An 18642-nucleotide genomic window follows, 5' to 3' on the forward strand; every position below is an offset into this window, starting at 1 on the left:
CTGCTGCATTCCTGAACAACCATATTCTACATGCTGTTTTAGGCGTTGCGCCCTCAGCACAACACAAGGAAGGCAAGAAGCTTTAACCCACTTTTTTCACCACGTCTTCATACAGTCCTTCCTGCAGAAATCAGGTCAGGCATGGACAGGTCAAATTCAGAAGGTAGGTACAATTTGTTACATGGAACAAACAAGCTAATGGCATACCTTTGCAGGAATCTAGCATACTAGAACCTAATGCTCAGGCACCTTAAATACCCCAGAGTGGCAGGTCATAGGCTGGTAAACATTAAAGGTTTATACCCATACTTTGGTGGTGTATCCTAGCTATATGCCATCAATGCCACCTCTTGGACCCGCTCGATATCTAGTTATATGCCATCAATGTCTGAGATGGGAATACCCTTTAAGAGCCACAGAGAGTGAGCATGGCCAACAGTCAGTGGGAGGCACAGCTGGCATAAAGCAACCCACGTGGAAAAGGAGTTCAGCACTACTATGGTGGCCAGTCTCGCCGGCGTGTCCAGTCCACAGGAGACCCAGAGCCTTGGAGTGTGTGACCAAATTGGCGGCTGTGCCCACTGAGAGGAACGGAGCAGTGGTGGGAGAGGGGCGCCGCCATAAGACCTGATCCTTTTGTTAGCAGGGATGAAGGGTCTGGCAGCGGCTTTCTCCCCTATCCGATTCACTACATATGCATGCTCAGCCCAGCCGAGCATGCATATGAACGGGAGGGATAACGGAATCCTAAGTCAACTGAATGAGCCAAGTACGCGCTGAGCATTAACAGTCTGAGGGGCTTCACTTAGTGATCAGAGGGAATCTGAAGCTCCTGGGCCCTCGTACAAAATCTATAGCAGGGCCCACCTACCATGTGTGGGAGAGACTTTTGGGCCCCTTACATATTGGGACCTGGATGCGACCGCTGCATCTGCGCCTCCCATATCTGCACCTGCTATGGATGTTCTATTACAGGGACGGTCCGATTCAGGATCCCACCGTGCCAGCACCATGGACAGAGTGCAGAAGGGCACGCAGAAATTATTTACGGTACATTTATATTGTATGGTCGTCATGCAGGATTGTGTATGGACATATTGTGACCTCAGACAGAGCTAAGAGAAACGCCAGAGACCCCCCTCCCCCCGGGCCCAAAAATATGTTTGGCCAAGAGGGAAGGAAATGTTCCTGTGTGTGTTTACATGGGCTTGTGAAATGTACTGTGGAGATCAGCAGATACGACCAGAAAGTGTCCGCGCTCAGCACAAACCCACACGAATGTGAAGGCAACCGCGCTGTCTGATCTAACACCCTCCATAATCCGGACCTCGCACTCCCGTCTTCAAGACTTTTCTCGCGCTGCACCAATTCTCTGGAATGCACCGCCCCGGGCAATCTGGTTAATTCCCAACTTCCTTAGCTTTCAACACGCCTTAAAGGGGTATTCCAGTTACATTAAGTTATCCCCCCTGGATTAGATCGGTGGGGGTCCCAGCAGTAGGCTCTACTCGGCCATCTCTAGAACTCCCATAGAATTGAATGGAGCGGCCAAGTGCATGCTTGACCGGTGGCTCCATTAATTTCTGGGGGCTGCAGGGCGCCCATTCTCGTGATTGGTGATGGTCCTATATCTGGGACCATCACCAATCTAGTTGTGTTTAGGTCGAGTTCACACTAACGTTATGTTTACAACAGGAGCCACCATGTTTTACCGTATCCGTCAAACTACTGGTAACCCTGGTGCCCGATGGACGCCATTCTCTTACAATGGGCTCCGCTGCAGCGCCCGGCATTACGATGAGAATAACAGTGCTGCACGCCTCACTATTTTACCCGACATAGGAGGTGGAAGTGTGAAGATAGCCATACTACACTACGAATATTTAAAAGGAGGTAGACCTCCAAACACATGGATAAACAATACCTTTAAATCTTGGGACCGCTCCGTTAATTTAGATGTAGTCATAACCCAAGATCAGCAGTAAGAGACTAAACTGATCGATAAAGTCTTCTCCCACTTCACACAATACAGTTCAAATTTATTTAAATCTGCACCAAAAACCACAAAAACATTTAAAAAAAAAAAAAAAAAGCTATGAATAGAGCGGATTGATGGGCTTTTTTGGTGCCGATTTCATGCACGTAAATCCGCACTGTGTGCAGCCACCCGTCTCCTGCCCTTTAAAAAAAAATAAAAAAAATGTAATGATTTTGCATTTCTGTGCAGGATTATCAGAGGTTCTGGATTACTGGATGCTGGATTAGAGGAATTTATGGTGGCATATTTTATTTTCGGCTTTACCATAAATATTTATGCAGGTCTCAAGTATAAGCCAGAACATCTCAGAATCTGACACCGGTCACGATTTCCAGTTTAGGAGGGGGTATGACTGGAGGGGCGACCCCTACCAAGAAGCATTTCTTCAATGACATTAGGACCTTTTACAGTCTCAAGCTCGTCACTGTGATATAATCATGCAAAAAAGAAAATTTGGACAAAGATGCCCTGTCCCCTGATTGAGCGGAGGCATGCTCACTACAGTCCTGCCTTCAGAAATAGCTTTTATAGACTAGAGGCGGCCATGGGCAGGGGGCCATAGTGGTAGACCATAAAGGTCAAACGACATAGAAAACACCCGGGAAAAACGTATTTGCACATTATGGAAAGTCAACAAAATGACGATTGAGAGAGAGAGGATATTAAATGAAAATAGGGGCTCATACCAAGATGTTGGGTCCCCATTAAGGAGGCAACGTCTCCAGGTACCTACATCTTAGAAAGTCTACGTTCCTGCCCAGATGCTGATCCACCATATGTAACCTTCACTTGGTCACGTATGGTAAATGGATTAGCTTCTGGGCAGTAAAAACTAACAGGATCGGCAGGAATGTAGACCACGTGCATTTAATGCATGTAACTGCAGAAGTTGCCTCGTTTATGGGGACCCAACGACTTAGTACTAGTCCTTCGACGAGGGGAAGGAAGGATCAGGAAAGTTGAATCCTTTATTTCGGCAAGAGAGGAGTCTAGCCATTGAAAACACATGCATGCTCGGTTGAAGCGAGCATGCACGTGAATGGGAGAGACAGAAGGAATAGCCGTAGGATGAACGCTCAGTTATTGAAGGGGTTACTTAAAGAGGTTTTCTGAGACTTTTATATTCCGACACCTGGGACCCCCACCTATTAGCTGTTTGAGAAGGTTCTGGACCTCATAGTAGCACCACGGCCTTCTCCCTGCTCACTAAGCACAGCGCCATACAGTGTACAGTGGCTGTGCTTGGTATTGCGACTCAGCCTCATTCATTTCAACAGGGCTGAGCTGCAACTAGGCCGTGCCACCGAAGACATCACTAGCCTAGGCAAAGCTATGAGAGGGAGGTGGAGCGACTGATCGACGGGGGTCCCTGGTGTCTAACCACCGCTGATCGGATACTGATAAAATTAAAAAACAAACACACACTAAAATCTAGGAAAAGCCTTTTAACATTTGCCCTCAAGTAGCGGGCATATCAGCAGCCACCATATAGGTCACGTTCCCCAACAAGCCCCCACTTTATAGCTGTTGCAACATAGGACGTAGACAAATAAACAATCGGCAACCTGGACGTAATAAAATAAAAGCACAAAAAATGTTTTTTTCTCAAAATAAATATCATCTGGATATACATCCAATATAAATTAAGGAACTGGACAAGATACAAGATGGTTCCTAGAGCAAAGAAGGACCAAGGTCAGAATTTGGGACCATCGTTCCAGAAGAGGGACAAGACACGTTAGACTAAAGTCGCTCGAACCGGACGATTTCAACGACAAGGACTGTTCATCTGATGTCATTGAACACGTATGATCGGCCTGAACGACCGGAGTCAAATATGTATAGCTAACCCCCCCCCCCCAAGATGATCGTTTATTTAGCCGTCAGCCTACTTCTACCCAACCTGAGTGGCCACCATAAGTCCCTCCTATCTCCTCATCTTGCAAATCCTGCCCTGGTTGCACACTCAAGATAAGGAATCTGTTTACTACTTGAGCAGTAGACCTTGGTGTCCCCACCACCCCCTCCTCCTTAGGTCCCTATGCTCCTCTATAAGCCATGGGTCGGTGCACTCACATCCTCTCCTCTTCTGCAGCCGCTCACACTGGTGAGGGATCCATATTTTCTGGAGCCTGGTCTGCTTCAGTTCCCTCAGCATGTCAGCCATCTGCTGCTTCTGGGTCTTCAGCGCCTTTGCAGAATCTGGGTCTGTGTCCTGGGTATGCATGGTCAGCGATGACCTGTTGGCTGGCACCTGATTCAGTCGTGCCCTGTGTGTGGTTCACCTCGTGGACCTTATCTGTATGAGGAGAGAACCAGCTGTGTAGACAGAAGAGTCACTCCTACCCCCTCCCCTCCTCCTGAGCTAGAATCCCAGCCAGAATGGGAGGGCCCCAGCTCCAGCCCAGAGGAAGCCAGCAAATACAAGCATGTGCACACACACAGAGCCGGATAAAGCCTCACCGGCCACCGAGCAATGGATTGCAAGCTCTTCAGGCAATGACCATGTCTGAACAATGGCAGCAATGTATTATGTGCAAACCTTAGACCAGAAGGGGTTAATCTCCGCCGTGTCCGACAGGCTGTAGATGTGTCATTACTGGGCTGGCAGACCTAATCTGGGTCACCTTAAGAGATTATGCCATGCACCCATTAATCTCTGCACAATATATGCAAAAAAAGCTAAAAATGAAGCTACTAATGCCTCTTCCATGTATGGCAGAAACACATTGCCCCCATACAGGAGAATGGTTCACGGCATGGTGCAGGAAAACAAAGCACTGCAGGGTGCCAATTGAAGTCTATGGATGACTGAGCTAGGGCTTACTATAGGGCAGGAATGGCCAACTTGAGGCTCTCCAGCTGTTGCAAAAACTACAACTCCCATCATTCCCAGCAGAGAATTGTAGCTTTACAACAGCCGCAGGTTGGCCATGCCTGCTATAGGGGGTGAAGAGGACATCTTACATGGGAGGACACTGGAGTTATAATGCATACGATTGTTGGGGGGGCAATCGGCGCAGATTTTGCCATGGGGCCAAAGAGTGGCACACTGACTTCAAGGGGTTTTCCAGGACTCAAATACTGATTGCTTATCCTCAAGTAAGGTCATCAATATCAGATCGGCGGGGCTCCCGAGGCTGCAGCACTTGGATGAAAGCTGCAGCCATTTCATACTATACCAAGCACACCGCCATGCGATGTATATTGGTCGTGATCGGTATTGCAGCCCAGGTCCATGAACGTGACATCACAGAGCCAGGAAGAGGGACTGCCCACAAATCAACACTTTGTGCTCCATGATGCATGCAAAGAGGCATCTTCCAAGAAAGACAAGCGTCTCACCAGCGCCACCTATGGGAAGTGGCTCCCTATGGGTCAAGATCTGACTTTTCAACCAGTCTTGGGATTGGACACTGAATTATAGCCAAGCCAGATATCCATTCGTAGACAGCAGTTTAGTTTCCCATGGAGCATTGCCAGTAAGAGTCCATACAGGACTGGTCTCTTTAGGGAGAGTCAGCACCGTTCCTAAAGTCGTTTCCAAGGCATCACCCCCAGCATCCTACTCCGTACTGATGAGGGGCAAGCACCGTCTACGGATATATATTCGGCTCGGCTATTTTCCCAAGGATTGTTGGAAAGTCAGATCTTGACTGAGTGAGCCACTTCCAATAGGTGGGGCTAGAGAGATGGTTCGCTTTCTTGGGGAGGTACCCCTTTGCATATTCTTTTCCCATGGGACATTACCAATAAGTCTCCATACCATGGAGCACTTCTAGTAAGTCTCCTGCAGGTAAAGGTAACAATTTCACTACAAGCAGGAAGACACCATAAAAGGGAAAAAAAAAATTCAGCTCTGCTACATCTGTACAGCAACTATGTTTAGTACAGGATGCGGACTGCCAAGATGTGGTTAAGCCTGGTCACACCCCGACGTCTGACTGGTAATGTACTGCATGGACTGGATGTTCCAACATTTCCAGTAAAACAAGTGTTAAAAATCCAGTCTGGACCCAAGTACAGGATAAATGTTTCACTGGACTCATGAGAGTCACCGAAAACAGAGAGAACATTTAGTGATGGGCCCGGGAGAACCAAGATCTGGCCGAGAAGAGTCCAGAGGAAGCCATGACAGATAGAAGGTTATCTACCTTACGTGTCCATTATAACGGTACACCTTACCGATCCCTGACGAATGGACCGCTCAACCAATCACTAACTAAGGCGGGTCACTGCAGTACACAGCCCTGGAGGGTATTGCGATGGTGAGGTCACGGTTACTTAGGCAAACGAGGGTTGCTCTGGGTTACTCACAGTTTCTTGAAAGACCCTGGGCAGGTGTACAGCAGTGATGGAGAGGCTGGCACAGGGGACCTCTGGGGCACTCTGTGTATAGGGACCAGGCCTGATGGTAGGTGAGGTGCCCTGGATGTTGCAGATGTTTAATGTGCAGGGGGCAAGGTCCCTTTAAGATTTGTGATGCCAGTGCCGGTAACGGTGGCACACCGATTGATGATAGGAATAATTGAGGAACACGATGTTGTGGTAAACCAAAACTTCCTTTTACTGGAAACAGTCTATTTACAGTCTAGGTTCAGTTCCACATGGCAGTAGCAATAATAAGCAGGCTTTTACAAATGGCAGGCACAATGTTCTTGCAAGATACTCAGAGGGTCAAAACACTTACAGATCAGGCTGCACTTTTCCTCAGAATCCTGTCTGTTTTAATCCCAAGGCCCGTATGCCCTAATGCTGGCTTTATCCTTGTTCACCAAAAACTTCTTCAGGTATATATATATATCCTTGCATTAAAGGGGTTGTCCAGGTTCAGAGCTGAACCTGGACATCCCTCCATTTTCACCCCGGCAGCCCCCCTGACATGAGCATTGGAGCAGTTCATGCTCCGATGCTCTCCTTTGCCCTGCGCTAAATCGCGCAGGGCAAAGGCATTTTTCTGAGTTCCGGTGACATACCGGGCTCTCTATGGGGCTGACAGGCAGCCCGGTGACGTCACCGGCACTGATGGGCGGGATTTGGCTCTGCCCTAGCCAGTAAAACGGCTAGGGCAGAGCTAAAGCCCGCCCCTCAGAGCCGGTGACGTCACCGAACACACTGCTGGGCGGAAGTTACCGCCCGGCAGTGTGTTATTGAAAACACAAGAGCCTGTGCCCTGCGCGATCTAGCGCAGGGCACTGGAGCGCATCGGAGCATGAGATGCTCCGATGCCAGGCTCAGGAGGGCTGCTGGGGTGAAAATAAGGGTATGTCCGGGTTCAGCTCTGAACCCGGACAACCCCTTTAAGTAGATCCTTCTGCCCTTCAGCTCTCTGGTTCAGCTGGAAACACTTCTGCTCTGCACTTTGCTTTGAGGGAACTGCAGGTTTCTCAGGAGGTAGCCTCTTCTCCTGGTGGCAACTGGAAGCCTGGGCTGTCTAGCTGCATGTCAGAAGCTCACTTCAGCTGCTGCCTAGCTAAAGTCCACACTCACTTCTGACTCTACACTACTTTTCCCTGAACAGGACCTGACTATATATATTAGGGGTTCCCTAGCTCCCTCTACTGTCTAGGAGGAGGAACTACACCCTAACAGGCCTGATACACAGGGAAAATACACATGAAACATAGCAATATGCATTAAAATGTAATGTAAAATACAATGCCACTGTTCCACAGGAGGTGGAGAACAACGTGGCCCAATTGACCCTTGTATATAGTGCCCACATTTACCTAGTGGGACACTACAACTGCTTCTGCCAGCAGTCATTTCCAGTGCGCTGAGAAGTAAAGACCAGTGGGGGACCGGGAAGTGTCGAAATGGGGGAAATCAGTAAGGTGAATATCACTTTAAATGTATTTATTTTTTTACAGTAGCCAATGTTAATTAGCTGGACAAGACCTTTAAAAGGGGGTTCTGCAACTTTAAACTTTTTTTTTATTTTTTTATCCGATCTGACAGTGGCCCTTACCTGGTCCTCACTGCTGGGTTCCGGTGTTCCGGAATTTTCTGTTACCCGGAATTTTCTGCTACCTTCTGTGGGTCTTCTTCGCGCATGCACAGTGGGCCGGAATTTTCTGCTACCCTCCGGGCCTTCACGCTATGGGTGAATCCTCTGCGCCGACAAACCCCCTGCAGAGCCAATGAGAAGCCGAGGTGAGAGACACCGCCCATGTCACTACCGAAAGCGACGTGGGTAGCAAAAAATTCCGGAACACCGGCTCCATCGCAGGTCTCTCTAGAATCAACATCCTGTTGACAGGTGTCACGTGACCAAGAATGGCCGCAACGGTGACGTGTCACTAATGGGTCATGTGCCGCCTGGGCACAGGTCACCGCTGCAGCCAGCTTTTGGCTGCAGTGGTCCCAGGACACCCGTCCAAAAACCATGTTGATGCTAGAGAGAACTGGGACCGGTGAAAGCAGCTGTGGAGCTAGAAACCAGAGGCGGGGACCAAGTAACCACTTTCCGAGATCTGTTAAATTTTTTATTTTATTTGCACAACCCATTTAATTAAAAGGCTTCTCTGCTTTGGCTAGTTATTAGACTTGTTCATAATATGCAGATCAACAACGAACTCCCTGTAATCAACTGTAATCTGTGGGCAAACATGGCAGGAGAAAAGAAGAATTACGCAGTACTCATTCAAATGAATGAAATTTAGGACTGGACCTCCAGAGTGAGACACTATGAAGAGGATCCTGGACAGAGGACACCCCTTCCCCCGCAAATTACCTAAAATTTTAAACATGGTCAAATCCACATTTATCGAGAGGAAGCTAAATTTCAACAGGTCTGATCGTTTGCTCCCCCGTGCCAATTGCAATAAAAAAGACAACACAAGGAGAAGACGCGCTTCATTCCCAGACCCTGCTGGACAGGAGAAGACATTGCTGGAGGTGTTTGTAAGTGGTTGTGTGGCCTCTGACCTGCAGGAATTTACATTCGCACCGTCAGCACGTTGTCTGTTGTCATATCCTGCAGTGTAATGTAATACGTTTCTGCCCCAACCAGTCATGTCAGGTTATAAATAGTGATGAGCGAGCACCAAAGTGTTCGGGTGTTTGGGTACTCGGCCCGAACACCTAGCGATATTCAAGTATAATGGAAGTCAATGGGAGACCACCAGGCACCCCCTGCTCGGATAGTAAAAAATCTTTCCTATATATTTACTTGTATATACAGTGTAAGTGCTGCCAAAAATTACAAGGAAGAGGCACTCCGATACAACCTGCATATCACATAATGGAGGACCTCATTCACATTGTGCTACGATTGTTCAGGTAGTGGGACTCCTACACTCATAAAGCCTATGCACTAAGTGAAAGGGCTGCCAAATATTACAAGGAACCGGCGCTCCAAAACACCCTTACACATAAAGGAGGGCATCATACACACCCTTGAAAAATTATCCTTGATGGCATGCTGGGGACCCTATAAAAAAAATGTGGCCTTCAGGTGAGCAGACCGTATAGGGCCTTCAGGTGAGCAGACCGTATAAAACATTACAGGTAAGGGCCTTCAGGTGAGCAGACCGTATAGGGCCTTCAGGTGAGCAGACCGTATAAAACATTACAGGTAAGGGCCTTCAGGTGAGCAGACCGTATAAAACATAGGAGGTGAGGGCATATATACTGTATAGAAGAGGAGGATGAGAAAACAAGATTCAAACATATACCCTTTTTTTGCGGTGAAAAGTGAGCATCTGACTCTTGTGGATTGAGTACACTATAAAAGCATACATTTAAAGTGCCTTTATGTTCCTCATCAGCTCAGCTCTCCTCTGGTGGAGTGGAGAAGTCAGGGGCAATCCAAGCCTTGTTTTATTTTTATCTGAGTCAATCTGTCAGCATCGCCAGTTGACAGTCGGATGCGCTTATCTGTTATGATGCCACCAGCAGCACTAAATACCCGTTCAGACAATACGCTGGTGGCAGGGCAGACCAGCACCTCCAAGGCTTAGAGCGCAAGTTTGTGGCACATGTCCAACTTGGACACCCACTAGTTCTAAGGCATTATTTAGGACGCTGACACGGTCTGCTACGTATTTCTTCACTATCTTCCAAAACGTCTCCCTCCTTGGGACAGTAGGCCGCTCTTCAGAGTGCGGTTGCTGGCGGGGTGTCATGAAAGTGACCTAGGCCTTGGAGAGTGTTGCTGCCTTTGTTGGAACTGGAGTGTGTTCCTGTTGTCTGCCTTCCTAGTTTGCCTATGGAAATACGGAATCTGCCGCCAGAGTTGTCAGATGGAAATGTTTGGAGCAAGTTTTCCACAAGTACCTTGTGGTATTGCACCATTTTGCTCGTCCTCTTCAGCACAGGAATGAGAGATGAGAAGTTCCCTTTGTAGCGGGGGCGAAGATGGGTCGAGAAGGGTGAACACCCAGTAATCCATGTTATCTAAAACGCGTATAACGCGAGGGTCGCGGGAAAGGCAGCTTAACATGAAGTCAGCCATGTGTGCCAGAGTAAGACATCTATGTCGACATCAGGATGACTCTCCATCTCCTCATCCCCTTGGGCCCATCCATGTCGAACCGATGGAATTAAAATTCCGTAGGTAGTACCCTCTCTAGCAGAGGCAACTCTCTCCAGCTCCTCCTCCTCATGGTCCAATTCGTGCTGAGAAGATGAAATGCAGGTGGTCTGGCTATCACCCTGTGTAATGTCCTCCCCCATTTCCACGTCTGCCACATTCAGAGCGTCGTCCATAATTGTAAGCAGCAATTGAGTAGACACAGCAGTGGGATGCTTACGCCGATTATAGCGTTATCGCTGCTCACCATCTCTGTGGATTCATCAAAGTTTCTTCTGCTATCGATGCCCACTCCTCGCTTGTGAATAGTGGAAGTTGACTCGAAAGGCGACGACCATGTTGCAGCTGGTATTCCACAACTGCCCTCTGCTGCTCACAAAGCCTGGCCAACATGTAGAACGTAGAGTTCCAGCGCGTGCTCACGTCGCACAACAGTTGGTGAGCTGGAAGCCCCAAGCGCTGCTGCAGCGTTTACAGAGCGGCTGAAGCCATAGACGACTTGCGGAAATGTGCACACACGCAGCACGCCTTCACTAGAAGCTCTGGCAAATTTGGGTATGTTTTAATAAACCGCTGAACCACCAAGTTTAATACGTGGGCTAGGCATGGCACGGGCATCAGGTTGCTGAGCTCCAAAGCCGCCACCAAAGTTACGGCCATTGTCCGACACAACCATGCCTGGTTGTAGGTTGAGTGGCGAGAGCCACAGCTCGGTCTGGTCTCTTATACCCTGCCACAGCTCTGCGGCGGTGTGCTGTTTGTCCTCGAGGAGGAGGAGCCAGTAACATAGCTGCTGGCGGAGACCCTGATGGACGTAGGGCCCGCAATCCTGGGCGTGGGTAGCACCTGTGCCATCCCAGGGTACAACTCACTCCCGGCCTCCACAACATTCACCCAGTGTGCGGTCAGGGAAATGTAGCGTCCCTGGCCACCAGCACTTGTCCATGGTCAAGTGGACCTTCCCAGTAACTGCGTTGGTCAGGGCACGGGAAAAATAGTGGCGGCTGGGGACTGCATACCGAGAGACGGCCGACACCAGGCTGCGGAAGGCCTCAGTCTCCACAAGTCTATATGGCAACATTTCAAAGGCCAGTCATTTTGAAAGTTGCGCATTTAGTGGCTTGGACAGTGGGTGGGTATTTCCGCTGGCGTTCAAATGCCTGGGGTAAAGACAATAGGGCGCTGCGCTGGGGCAGGGAAGTGGATGTAGTTGATGATGGTGAATGCGAAGGCCCAAATGCAGGGCAAGGGGCATCCGGCCCTGCGCCTTCGACAGGGATTGGCCAGCAGTGCTTAACACAGGGGGAAGAGGAGGCAGTGGGGTGGCCCGCAGACTCAGATTGTGGACCCAGGCGTTCGGCCCACTGATTAGGGTGCTTGGATGCCATGTGGCGGATCATGCTGGTGGTGGTCGTGAGGTTGCTGGTGTTCGCGCCCTGGCTCATTTTGGTATGGCACAGGTTGCAAACTACCACTCTTTTGTAGTCTGCACTTTCCGCATAAAAAAGCGCCATACTGCGGAACACCTACCCCTTGGCAAGGCAGATTTATGCATGTGGGTGCTCCGTGTAACGGTTGCGGGCCTGTTTGGTGTGGGCCGAATTCTCTCTTTTGCCACACCATTGCCTCTTACAGCTTGTTGCGGTATGCAGATCCCTCCTCGTCTGTACTGCTGTCCTCGCTCGGCTTTTCACCTTCCCAAGTTGGGTCAGTGACCTCATCATCCACCACCACCTCCTCTTCCACGTCCTCATCCCCATCCTCCTGACTTGACCTAACCACAACCTCAGTGATTGACAACTGTGTCTCATCCTCATCCACCTCCTGAACAAATAATTGACGTTTCACAACCTCTTGACCCATCACAGGGTCAAGAAGATGAGGGTGGTAAACAGGGCACAAGATCTGTGCCGCACACACAGATGTGGCCCAAATTAGGTTAAATTTCCCAATAATTTTTTTTCCTCTGATGGCATGGTGTATATCTCACTAGCAGGCACACTCTAGTGAATAAGCCCCTTTTTATAATGTCTGCTAAACACACTGCTTTCTGATGGCGTACTGTAGATCTCACCAATATCAAATCTTTCTGTCTTTTAAAAGCTTTTGAGTACTTAAAAAAAAGCAATTTTCTAGCCCTGCACTATCTGTCCCTTCCTGAAGACGCCTGTCCCTGATGATTTTTTTTGGGAGTTAAATCTGTAAATTTCCAGCAAAACGCTATCTGTCCCTGCCCGTCTGCTCTCCCTGACGCTGAATGATCCGAGCGCGGGACGTCGGCTCCTATATAAACTGGTATCACGTGTTCCGGCCAGCCAATCAGTGTAAGGCTAATAGCTAACATAGCTATGGCATGACATTGAAGGGAATTACTTACCTGAATGTTGATTGGCTGCTTAGGAGGCGCCAAACGTGCGGGGAGGAGATTGGAGCAATGCGATGAGCACACGTGGTATTCGGCCGAGTACCGCCACGTGCCAAGCATAGCGATGCTCGAGCCAAATCGGTACTCGGCCGAGCATGCTCGGTCATCACTAGTTATAAACTGTCCTTCGATGACCGCTGCTGGGACCCCCAGTGGTCAGCTGGCTGTAGTCATTAGATAACGGTCTGCTGAACACCCCAAATTTCGTCAGGGCTGAGGTCAATCTAATGTGCAAGTGGGGGGCTTCTCGATCCTTTCCTGACCACAGAGGTTGAAGGAGATTAGGATCGGGCACGTTTCATTTAAACTGCCTGATCCTATTGTTCTCGGGGAGATAAGGGACAGTTCTGGCAGCAGCTTTCTCCCCTCTCCCTATGGTCAACACGTTCAGGCTTAGCCGATGGTCCATACGGAAAAACTCAGGACATGCATTATTCTGGTCTGTGTCTCTCAGACCTGGAGACCATTGCAAACAATAGTCTCCGACGGCCAATGCGGATATACAGACCTATTGCTGTACAAGAGTGATCTGTATGTTGCGGTCTCAACATGGACGTCAGAATGAGGCCTACTGCTGGTCTCGAGTGGGGGTTGGTTCGCACGTAGCAGTTGAAGGAAGGGTGGGGGGGGGGGGGGGGGTTCACACATTTGCTAGTTGTAGTCAGTGACCACATGAAGGACACTATGACTGTCTACTGAGTGGCTCTGTCAAACGGGTTGTGGTCCTTGACAGACCAGTGTGCTTCCCAATACTATACTGCAGAAACAGATAATCCCCCCTTCCGCTGCCCCCCTCTTGCCCCTACCTGAGGCAATCACCTCAACTTGCCTCATTGGTGGTGCACCCCTGGCTGTGACCGCAGGGGGTAACGGGACCAAGATGCTCCCTGGTCCTGCAGGGACTGGAATCGTATGGGAATGAAGCAGCAGTGGAACCACCGATTTATGTTCAGAGGGACAGGGGAGATGGCTTGACAACCCCTTTAAACACTACATCTGCAACATTTTGGAATACCTTTTACCTGAAAACTACATAATTAATGCAGACACACCTCAGGGGCGAATTTACTAAGGTCCTTGCACCTAGACCTTGATGTGAAATGGGTCATAATTTGGTGCATTGCTGACGCATAAAGCTGCAATCAAGTTAGACCCATTTATAAAGCAAAAGAAAGAGAAAAAAAAAAAAACCTGCTCCGAGCTTGCCCGTTTCGACTTTCCAGCTCAACAAGGGGTGTGACTTTTTAGAAAGAGGTGGGGCTCCAAATGCCACCACGTGTGTCAAACCTGCGTCAAAATTTTGGTGCAAAGTAAACCAGCCAACAGTAGGTCAAAAGTTAGACTAGAAGGTCTATCCCTGCACCAGTCATCATCCAACCGAGAGCCTGTGATTCATCTACGTGTACGACGCCAGCGTTTCAGACTGGATTACTAAATCTGCCTCAAGGTTCCCAAATGCCTTGGTGTCCACAAAGGAGGAAGCAAAATTCCCTTCCTTCCTCCTCCACCCCGAATTCTATACCTTCCTACATGTCCACCACGCCTGGTTACAGAGGATGGTTCAGGGCTTACTCATAGCACTCCTGTAACATCTCTGCACTTCCTCCCCAGTATCTCCGGTGGTCTAGGGTGATGAGGGGGTTATGGATAACCATTATCTGTAACGGTCCAGGGTTTACCTAGGTCGGTACTCATCATATCATTTCTTATAACATGGCTTAGGATGGTGAAGGGGGTTAACGATGGTGGTCTAGGGCAGGAAAGTGTACATATACATTTATCTATATATTTTTATAGTGGGTTGGGACTCCCTTTTCTGATACACAGCCTCAAATTCCCCGCTTCCTTTCATACACCCATCAGTTAAAGTGGTTGTCCCATTGCAACAACTTACCCCTTATCCATGCCAGGTGTCTGTCAGGAGTCCACTTGCTGGGGCCATCAGTGGTCACGAGAGCAGGGGCCTTGCTCCCCCGTTTTAATGGAGCAGACACACGCGTTTCAGCTGCTCCATTGTCTGAGATAGCAGGGTACAAGTGCTCAATTCTCTTCAACAGCCCTATAGAGTTGAATGGAGCGGCATTGTGTATGCAGGTCCACCACTCCATTCACATGGGCCCCTCTTCTCATGATCAGTGGGGGCCCCAGCTGTTGGACCCCTGCCGATAAGACACTTATCCCCTATCCTCTGCCTGCAGATCTAGAGTTGCTCAGAAGGGGTTTTTCGCATCCTAGGACCCCAACCCCCCCCCCCTTTACATTTGTCAATGCAATAATGCGTGCCCACTCACTACATACAGGGGTGTCACTAGATCCTCACTACACTAAGCCAGCACCACAATGAAGGCAGAAGGGGAAGGAGTGGGAACCCCTAATCCCCCTATATATATTTTTTTTCCCATTGAGACCTAGTATGAATTCTTTGGTAAAAATAAATGCAGGCGAAAACGGCAAACATGGCTGTGTGAACGTGCCTCAAGTTGGCGCCTACATACGTTTCCCAGTTTTTCCAAAATAGCAGGTCTTCGAGGGGTCAAGCGGTCTCTATAGACAAGCGACTGTACACGGATTCTATCATAGATGGTGGACTCTTCCTAAAAAATGTTTAACTAGTAGTCAAGGGTGCCCTCTAGTGGCCTCCTCAGGCAGTGCTATTGGGCCTTCTCATAGTCAATGCTGCATTTTGTATTCCAGCAAGATCCACAGACCTGGAATTCAAGACGAGTCCCATAGCGACCACAAGTCTGGTTTGAGGGATGTCTGTTAATTTGCATACCCCCCCCCCACATGAAGCATTGCCTTCAAATAAGTCGCCATACACCCACTGGGACTCGGACCAGTACAAAGCAAACGTATTTTTTGTTCGTGTCATTCCGGGTTATTTTTTTGCACCTCGTATCCAGAACCATTCATTTCAATGAGGCCGCAAAAAATAAATAAAATGAAATGACTGTGTGCATTCCGTAAGTTCACTATGCAAAAAATAAGGACAGAACATGTCCTATTCTTGTTTGTTTTGCAAAAAACGCGAACAACCCCTTCCTGTCATGCAGTCTTTTTAAAGGAGGCCGATATTTGGGCCATTTTCATCTACAGTGAGGTCCATATATATTTGGACATTTTTTCTAATCTTGGTTCTGTACATCACCACACTTCAGATGCAGGTGAAGTCCAGACTTTCAGCTTTAATTCAGTCGGTTGAACAAAAGGTTTGCATAAAAATGTGAGGAACTAAAGAATTTTTTTAAACGCAATCCCTTCATTTCAGGGGTTCAAAAGTAATTGGACAAACTTAATAATTGTAACTAAAATGTTAATTTCTAATACTTGGTTGAAACCCCTTTGTTGGCAATGACTGCCTGAAGTCTTGAACTCATGGACATCACCAGACGCTGTGTTTCCTCCTCTTTAATGCTCGGCCAGGCCTTTACTGCCGCGGTTTTCAGTTGCTGTTTGTTTGTGGCCTTTCTGTCTGAAGTTTAGTCTTTACCAAGTGAAATGCTCTATTGGGTTCAGATCCGGTGACTGACTCGGCCATTCAAGAATATTCCTCTTCTTTGCTTTAATAAACTCCTGGGTCGCTTTGGCTTTATGTTTTGGGTCATTGTCCATCTGTATTATGAAACGCCGACCAATCAGTTTGGCTGCATTTGAGCGCACAATGGGCCAGATTTATCATTAGCTCAAGTCAGAATAATGGAGTGGAAAAGTCGCAAAAAAATGCGCAAACGCTAAAACTGAAAACCCCAGAATTCACCCGGCTGCTTCTGTCCTGTGCCACATCATCAATAAGCACTAGGGCCCCGGGGCCACTGGCAGCCATGCATGCCTAAGCCATCACACTGCCTCTGCCGTGTTCTACAGATGATGTGGTATGCTTTGGATCATGAGCTGTACCATGCCTTCGCCATACTTTTTTCTTTCCATCATTCTGGTAGAGGTTGATCTTGGTTTCATCTGTCCAAAAAATGTTCTTCCAGAAGATTTTTTTTTTTTTTTTTTTTTTTTTAGCAAATTCCAACCTACCCTGCTTATTCTTATGGCTGATGAGTGGCTGCACCGTGCAGTGAACCCTCTGTATTTCCTTTCATGCAGTCTTCTCTTTATGGTAGATTTGGATATCGATACGCCTACATCCTGGAGAGTGTGGTTCACTTGGTTGGCCGTTGTGTAAGGGTTTCTCTTCACCATGGTAATTATTCAGTGATCAGCCACCACTGTTGTCTTCTGAGGGCGTCCAGGTCTTTTTGCATTGTTGAGGTCACCAGTGCTTTCTGTAGATTTTGCCACTCCTAAGGGCTCATGCACACGACCGTATGTCCTCCGAGACATACAGTCCGTGAGCACAGCATCATAGGTTACTATGATGCTGTGGTCATCAGGCGGGTTTTTTCTGTTTTCGCAGATGAAGGATGGCTTGTTTCACCTGCATGGAGAGCTCCTTTGACCGCATGTTTACTTCTCAGCAGGATCTTCAAAATGCAAGCACCACAGCTCAGATCAACTCCAGGCCTTTTATGTGCTGAATTGAGAATGAAATAAGGAATTGCCCACACCTGGCCATGAAAACAGCATTTGGGTCAATTGTCCAATTACTTTTGGTCCCTGTAAAAACAGGGTGCCACATGTAAAGGAGCTGAAACTCCTAAACCCTTCATCCAATTTTAATGTGGATACCCTCAAATGAAAGCTAAAAGTCTGGACTTTGTCCATTATATAACTATAACTTGAATGTGTTTTAGTAAACAGGCAATAAAGACAAAATTTGTGTCCAAATATATATGGACCTAACTGTATATCTTTTGCAGCCCCATTGAGATGAATGCGTATCGGATGTTGACCAAAACTACACTCATGTGCATGAGGCCTTAGGCCACATCAGTGTTTGATCAGTGATTTCCATCAGCGATTGCGAGCCAAAACCAGGCGTGGAGCTTCCACAGAGATTACGCCTGTGTTTGTGAGCTAAAACCAGGTGCGGCTCTAATCACTGACCAAACACTGATGTGTGCAAGTGGCCTAAACCCTGTATTATGGGCTCGTGCACACGACCAATGTTTGGGTCCGCATCCGAACTGCCTTTTTTGCGGCACAGACTCGGACCCATTTATTTCAATGCGGCTGCAAAAGATGCGAACAGCACGCCATTTCTCCGTTAGGTGGCTCTGAAAAAAAAAAAAAAAAAAAAAAAAAAAAAAAAAAAAAAAAAAAAATGTATAAAATCGATATTCCTATTCTTGACCATTTTGCGGACAATAGGCATTTCTATCATGGGTGGCCCGTTCCGTTAACTGCCGAACGCAAGTGGCTGGCATCCGTGTTTTGCGGAACACACATTTTAGGCCTCATGCACACGACCGTTGTGTTCCGTTCCGCAAAATGGGGTTCCGTTGTTCCATGATCCGTTTCCGTGTGTCTTCCTTTATTTTTTGAGGACCACCAGACTTAAAGTAAAAAAAAAAAGTCTAAGTCAAGTTTGCCATGCAAATGATAGGAAAAAAATGGACGCGGATGACAATCTTGTGTGCCTCCGTGTGTTTTAGTGGTCCCATTGACTTGAATGGGTCCGCGAACCATTTTCTGCGAAAATAATAGGACAGGTTATATATTTTTGACGGCCTGGAATTACGGACGCGGATGACAAAC

The 18642-nt window shown here is 48.1% G+C and overlaps 1 protein-coding gene across 4 annotated transcripts in view; it reads right to left on the minus strand.

Moving 5' to 3' along the window:
* The window catches only part of PFKFB1 (6-phosphofructo-2-kinase/fructose-2,6-biphosphatase 1), a 52911-nt gene that overhangs the window by 32017 nt on the left and 2252 nt on the right, over positions 1-18642 (minus strand). The window contains exon 1 of one of the 4 annotated variants that reach the window (XM_044305268.1): positions 4115-4351. The exons of 1 other annotated variant lie outside the window; for it this stretch is intronic. In XM_044305268.1, coding sequence (XP_044161203.1) covers positions 4115-4265 — 151 coding nt within the window. In that variant the 5' untranslated portion in view covers positions 4266-4351. Of the gene's footprint in view, positions 1-4114; positions 4352-8006; positions 8168-18642 lie in introns of those variants that run through there. 2 more of the 4 variants (XM_044305270.1, XM_044305272.1) reach the window with 2 other exon arrangements.

Source organism: Bufo gargarizans, chromosome 9 (assembly GCF_014858855.1).
Source record: "Bufo gargarizans isolate SCDJY-AF-19 chromosome 9, ASM1485885v1, whole genome shotgun sequence".
In the NCBI taxonomy this organism is placed as follows: domain Eukaryota; kingdom Metazoa; phylum Chordata; class Amphibia; order Anura; family Bufonidae; genus Bufo; species Bufo gargarizans.